The sequence below is a fragment of the Bufo gargarizans genome, chromosome 7 (genome assembly GCF_014858855.1).
Source record: "Bufo gargarizans isolate SCDJY-AF-19 chromosome 7, ASM1485885v1, whole genome shotgun sequence".
Lineage (NCBI taxonomy): Eukaryota > Metazoa > Chordata > Amphibia > Anura > Bufonidae > Bufo > Bufo gargarizans.
The window spans coordinates 28,415,974-28,423,426 of record NC_058086.1 but is presented as its reverse complement, the minus strand read 5'-3'; the positions used below and the strand labels follow the sequence as shown (position 1 = coordinate 28,423,426).

Sequence of the window (7,453 nt, the reverse complement as noted above, 5' to 3'; positions counted from 1 at the left end):
TCATATAATAGAAGACAATGACAGCTAGTTTTACTGCGTTTCATAGATAGATGATAGATAGACAGACAGACAGACAGATAGATAGATATTAGATAGATAGATAGACAGACAAATAGATAGATAGATATTAGATAGATAGATAGATAGATATTAGATAGATAGATAGATAGATATTAGATAGATAGATAGATATTAGATAGATAGAACAGGGGAGTAGCTATAGGGGGTGCAGAGGTAGCAGTCGCTACCGGGCCCAGGAGCCTCAGGGGCCCAAAGACCCTTGTGCCACATAAGACACTGGCATTATAGAAAGTGCATACAGGTCAATTTACACCTCTGGCTGGAGGGAAGGGGTTAGGTAAAGAATTTGGCATGAGGGGGCGCCCTTTCAATGTTTGCCTCAGGCAGCAGGAAGGCTATGTGCTCCCCTGCCGCTTGCTAACAAGCACTGAGGGACGGGGGCCCAAGCTGAACTCTTGCACCAGGGCCCGTGAGCTTTTAGCTACACTCCTGAGATAGATATTAGGTAGGTAGGTAGGTAGCTAGATATTAGGCTACTTTCACACTAGCGTTCGATCGGATCCGTTCTGAACGGATCCGCTCATATTAATGCAGACGGAGGCTCCGTTCTGAACGGATCCGTCTGCATTAATAACTTAGAAAAAATTCTAAGTGCGCAAGTAGCCTGAGCGGATCCGTTCAGACTTTCAATGTAAAGTCAATGGGGGACGGATCCGCTTGAAGATTGAGCCATATGGTGACCTCTTCAAGCGGATCCGTTCCCATTGACTTACATTGTAAGTCTGAACGGATCCGCTCGCCTCCGCATGGCCAGGCGGACAGCTGAACCTGTCCGCCTGGCCATGCGGAGGCGAGCGGAGCAGAGGCTGAACGCCGCCAGACTGATGCAGTCTGAGCGGATCCGCTCCATTCAGACTGCATCAGGGCTGGACGGAGGCGTTTGGGTCCGCTCGTGAGCCCCTTCAAACGGAGCTCACGAGCGAACCGACGAACGCTAGTGTGAAAGTAGCCTTAGATAGATATTAGATAGATAGATATAGATATTAGATAAATAGATAGATATTAGATAGATAGATAGATAGATAGATAGATAGATATAGATATTAGATAGATAGATAGATAGATAGATAGATAGATAGATAGATAGATAGATAGATAGATAGATAGATAGATAGATAGATATTAGATAAATAGTAAGACATTTATGGTCAGTGCACCGATCTTTATACATTTCCTCCGTCACTTTCACACGGTCAGGACACGATCAGTAATTCTCATCAGTAATAGCATAAACCAGAAGTGCAATCTGCAGAGAAAAGGTATAAAGGGAATATTTCCTCCTCTTCGCTGTGTCAGACCAGCTCCGGGTTTTAGCTTATAAATATTGCTGCAAAATACTGATCAAAAGTCTCCCAAAGGGATCTTCTAAGGGGGTAGACTTCTAAAAAATAAAAATAAAAGATAACCAGTATGTATAAAATATGATGGAACTGAAAATCTGTCCCAGGAAATCTAGTCTGGATAAGGGGGTGGTCTTCTCAGAGAGGTGGACTTTTGGAGAGGTTTTAAGAATAAAGTGTAAATAAAACGGGAAAACTGATGCAAACTGCTGTACCTTTATACATCAATTTCAATCCGTTTCAATCAGCTCCATAAAAAATAATAAACTGTGACCTACATTAGTGGCAGGAGACGGTCACGGCACTTAGGACATTTCACACCAGTTTTGCTTTTTTCACATTTTTCAGTGACGCAAAATACAGTCAATTACATTGTAAGATTTTTAAGCCCTAAAAAAATAAAACTAGATAATACATAAAAATCATAACGATTCTAGAATTTCAGCATCAGCCGTCCTATCAGTTATATCAGTGGCATAAAAAACCACAGACAGACAAAAGATACAAGTGTTGGGAGCGCCTTCCGGCCAATGAAGATTATTGGGGTATAAAGACAAATCTATTATTTTTAGTTTTATTTTGTTTTTTGTTTTGTTATCTTAAATGTTCAAAACCTAATCCTGACTGCATTCAAAGCCATAGTAAGCTGGTGCATTTCCTGAGTTTAAGGGCTTGTTCACACGACCGTATGGCTTTTTCAGTGTTTTGCGGGTCATTTTTAATGGATCAGTTTTTCCATTTTTTGTTTCAGTAGTGTTTCCGGTTCCATTCCGTTTTTCCGTTCCGTTTTTCTATATGGCATATACAGTATACATTAATGACATAGAAGAAATTGGGCTGGGCATAAAATTTTCAATAGATGGTTCCGCAAAAATGGAACGGATACGGAAGACATACGGAGTACATTCCATATGTGTTCCGTTTTTTTTGTGCGGACCCATTGACTTGAATGGAGCCACGGAACATGATTTGCGGGCAATATTAGGACATATTCTATCTTTGAACGGAACAGAGAAACGAAAATACGGAAACGGAATGCATGCGAAGTACATTCCGTTTTTTTGTGGAACCATTGAAATGAATTATTCCATATATGGAACTCGTATACGTAACGCAAAAAAAGTTTGTGTGAACGAGACCTTAAGGCTCCCCAAAAGTTTTTTATCTGACTTTTTGGCACTGAATTTTTTTTTCAAAAAAACTGAATAACCGCATGTGTATTATATTTAAGGGTACCCGCCTAATTGCCGCTTTTTGGGTGCATTTTTTTCAAATGTTTTTTTGCAAACAGTGTGTTTGCCCCACAGCATGGTGTTTTCCCCTACAGAAAAGGAGATATTAAAATGGCTGAAAAAATGCACAGACCTTAAAAGAAGAAAAGAAAGACAGAAAAAAAAGAAGGAAAGGTAAAAAAAACACCATCTAATGAATAAAACACCAGGAGAAAAATAAATGCCACCATTTCATGTTTCCCATAGACCTTCAGCTAACATCTGGAGCTGGTGTTTTTACAGCAAAAACGCACCAAAAAACTCCACTAAAAAGCATAGAAATGCATGCATGGGTTCTGGGAAATGATGTCAAGGGAGCCGAGTTCTGCTATATTTGTGTAGTTTACAAGTAAGTATATATATATACAAATTACATGTATGTGTATGGGCGTATGCCAACACACACATGTACCTGTATATAAACATGTTACATTTATAAAATGTACACCCTATATGTATGTAAACATATCCTGGTATGTGTGTGATAAATATGTATTTGCTGATCAACTATAATTTAGCATATTAATACAAAATTATGAATTAGATTATTTGACACATAAGATTCCGCCCCGGCTTTCGTGTTTGTTACAAGCAGTAAACACTGGGAAAGCAGTTTAAAAAATATCATTTATTACTAATGCTCATGGATGAAGCTCACACATAGATGTTATTGATCTCTAATTAAACCAACAGCAATACTTTAAAAATTGACAAAAAAAGAAGTTGATTGGACGCCACCTCCTCACCATATATACAGTTCTGTACACAAAAGACTCAGTCCTCTTGTCCTTGTGACCCCCAAGTCACTGACTTCACCCACAACATCAAGAATAACTTAGAAGCTCAACATTAGATTGCATCTGTCTGTGAATATTATACATTGGAACATCACAATTCTACTTATTGTGACAAGCCAAGAAAAGGACAAATAGTGGAAAAGTGCATCTTTAAAAAAAAAAAAAAAAAAGTTTACAATGTGTATCTGCTGTGGCCAAAAACAATCTCCACTGTGGATTACATCCAGAATTTGGCTGGTGGAGCTATAAACTATGCATTACGCAGGGCATGGTGGTGGACCCAGGTTCTTTAGTGGTTCTTCAGTCCTGGAGGTTATCCTCCACAGTCTTAGTATCTAGGGTCCTCAGACACTTCCAGGAGAGCATGCTTTATTGTTTCTCTGTAGCATTGTTGACTACAGAACCGTAAAGCCCATTGGAGTAGACTTGGTCTTTGTGGACATTAGCCCTGTCCCTCATTAAGTCACTAAATGCATAGTCCATGGGGGGACGAAACCCTAGTGTGGGCATGAACCCTGCTGTGGAATATGGGGTCATGAAGGCAAGTCCCCTGCTGTGGGCAGAATATGCCAACCTTAAAGGGTTCAGTCCTAAATGTCCACCCAACTGGTAGGTGCTGGTCTCTGTTCCAAAGTGGGTAGCATTGGGCTGCAGTGGAGAAAAGGCAGACCTGCTTCCTATTGTCCCAATGGTAGGGGTAATGGCCCCAGCTATGAGGGGTCTATGTGTGGTGGACACTGATGGTTGGATACTTTGCAGGGCAGCTTCTCTAGACCAGGTTTCATCACCCTTTTCCTGCCCTCTGTTGTTCAATATTTGCTCTATTGCTTGGACCACATCCCCTCCACATCCTTGAAGTACAAGCTCCAAAACACTCCTCTTCTGGGTGGGGAACACCCTGGTCAGGATGTCTATGGGTGTCCTCTGTCTGGCTGAAGAAGAAGAACTTGGGTCCTGCTCATCTTTTTCTGCATCAGATCCAGATTCAGACCCCAGTGGGCTGATGGAGCTTGGGCTCTCCTCACCTTCTTTCATGACTTTGGACATGGGGGAGCTTAGGAAGGATTCACCATCCCCATTTTCAGAACCAGAGCCTGGTCTCCCTTCTGGAGAGGAGGCACCCTGGGCACTTCCAGTGACTGATTCACTGTCCGGGGTCACCGGTTTTGCACCAGGGGTCAGTTGCTGAGGGGTGACAGACCTGGGAATGAGGGTCTTGGGAAACAGGTCAAACTTCTGGATTTTTGTTTCTGAAAGGAGATTTAAAAAAAACACATGAGATGTCTCTCAGAGGCAAAAAGAATAAAATCTATCTAAAAAATAGATAGATAGATAATTTGTAGCTTAAAAAGTATGAGCATTAGAGAAAGAACGAAAGAATGGTATAGATTAGATAGACAGATAGACAGATAGATAGATAGATAGATAGATAGATAGATAGATAGATAGATAGGAGAGATAGATAGATAGATAATTTGTAGATTAAAAAGTATGAGCATTAGAGAAAACAGGAGAAAGATGAAGAAAGAAAGAAAGTAGATAGATGATACATTAGATAGATACTGTAAATAGACAATATGTACATTATGTAAAAAAGAAAGAAAGAAAAGAAGTAAAAGAAAATCTTCAGTTATCTAAATTCCACATGTCCCCTATCACTGCTTTGCACCAGGTTCTCCATGTTGAGGGTTATCCTCTCTGTACTGCCCAGTGCAGTTAATCTTTAATTATTGTAGTTATTTGTCCCTATAATTAACTCCAATTAATTCTCACAGAACTGAGCCGCCTGGTTGTATCGCAAGAAATGAGTGTAATCTGGATTATAGTGGATTCTGTAGAATATTTGGATGTTTTACTCAATTACTTGAAGTTTTGCTCTACAGCTGTTCATTTTCTGTAGGCAAAAAATTCAGAAACTTTCCATATCACATATACCATTAACTCAGGAAAATGTGAGCGCATTCCTGTACAGCACAAGACGAAATATTCTGATATGTAGCAGAGCTGGATTCGTTTGTGTCACAGACAGAATATGTTCATAGCAAAGATAAATTGCAAATTGCGAACTGAGCGCTGCTCCACTATAGGAGGGTTTTATTTTATTGCCATCATTTGCTTTGGGAAGTAAATTGTCTGAACTGTCCATGTGACCATTGTTATTGTTGTTATTAATGTTATTGTAATGATGATGATTATTTGTTGCATACTTTCCATCTATTATCTTAACCATGTATATGTTTATTGCAGGATAGGGATTGCACTGTGGCCATTGTCTCTTTTCACCATCAGCTCTATAAATACCGTCTCTTTTGTAGAACTTTATACTATTTGATCCTAGTTTTTGATCGATTACCGGAAACGGCAGAAAAATAAACACCTTAAACAGGAATTGTCGCATAAAGTGAACGAGTTCTTACCTGAACTACTCTCAGGACACATCGACCCAAACACTTCATAGGCCGGCCTGGGGGGCAGGATGCCGTTGGCCGCAGCCAGGGCCAGTCCTTCCGCGGTCCCGTAGAGCAGCTGCAGCTCCCGAGCTTCGTTCTCCTCCTGCGCCTGCTGCCTGCGGAGCGCAACTTGCGCGGCCATGACTCTCTGGCGCTCCGCGATCAGCGTGCACTTGGCGCACATACAGTCCTTCCAGCGACAGTAACGCTTGTGGCCCTTGAGGGCCGACACCACCCCGTGATTCCGGCAGCGGGCGCACTTTGGAGTGCGGGGATATTTCTCTGTTGCCCTCAAAAGCAACTGGGGGCCCCTGAGTAGGGTTCCGGCCACTGTGACTGGTATATGGGTGGAGGTGGCTGTCTGCGGAACCTGGGATCCAGAAGAGGCCCCGCTTATCTCCATGGTATGGGGGGTGGGGGGTCCCTCTACACAAACTAGTCCTAATCTATACCCACATCCACTGCCTTGGAAGTCTATGCTCTTTAAATGTATACAGGTCCAGCTGCACCCTTTCAATAGCAAGTGACACGCACCCTGACTACCACTCCCTTATATACTACCTACCCTCCTATAGAGCATGCACCCCCTTACAGTGATGATGCCCTATAGCTACAGTCAGATCCCCAGGGCTACAACCTCAAGCCCATGACCTCAGCTGTACAAAGACCATCAGATGCTGAAGACCCAGTATGTCCAGCAAGCTTCTATGGTGTTACCTGGGGTGAGTGATGGGCCCAGATCCCACCTGTGTCCCCCTCCCAGCCTCCGGCTCAGTCCTTGCAGCACAAGTTGTCAGTGCACTGAAGAGTTGCAGATGCCTCCTCTGCTCCAGCACTCATTAGACAAATGCTGAGAACAATGCCCAGCCTCCTATTGGTCAGGGCAGGGGAGAAGCTCACTTCTGATTGGTCAAGGACTTCTTCTACAGTTTCAAGCTGATAACAGAGAAAGGAGGAGGAGGAGGAGGAGGAGGAGGAGGAGGAGGAGGAGGAAGGAGAGAAACTTGTATAGATTCTGGTTTATGATCCTTAGGAGACCCCCTGCCTCATCCATAGCCAACTACACCCATGCACACAGCAGCTACACTATTATCTGATGAGTATACAGATATTCCATACATAGCATGCATGACTGATACATTATATCCATGATACTCTGCAATAGAAGGCATATTATATGATAAAATAAAGCATGATTATAAGGACTGTACAAGAGATTTATTTCATTTTTTTGTATGACTAGAACAGCCTCTATTATTATACCTGTAGATGCTTATTGGCTTCTTTGTTTACATTTGGTCGTTATTATTTTGCAACATATCGTTCTAATTATTGTAATCAGTCATTACAATTCTAGATCGTAGATACTCAGGCTGTGGATGGGAAATGGACCATGTAAGAGTTTTATTAGGTTGTAAAGGTAAGTATTTCTTCTATGGCTAATAGAATACAAAGAGACATAATAAGTGAAAATAATAATTATACCGCAGCATGGATCAGATATCACATTTAAT

General features: G+C 41.7%; 1 protein-coding gene across 1 annotated transcript; it reads right to left on the bottom strand.

Moving 5' to 3' along the window:
• Positions 1–3,858: 3,858 nt before the first annotated feature.
• DMRTA2 (DMRT like family A2) lies at positions 3,859–6,342 on the bottom strand. The gene is made up of 2 exons (XM_044302149.1): positions 5,907–6,342; positions 3,859–4,739 (listed from the first exon to the last, which is right to left on the bottom strand). Exons 1-2 carry the CDS (start codon positions 6,340–6,342, stop codon positions 3,859–3,861), a joined length of 1,317 nt encoding a protein of 438 aa, XP_044158084.1.
• Positions 6,343–7,453: the final 1,111 nt, after the last annotated feature.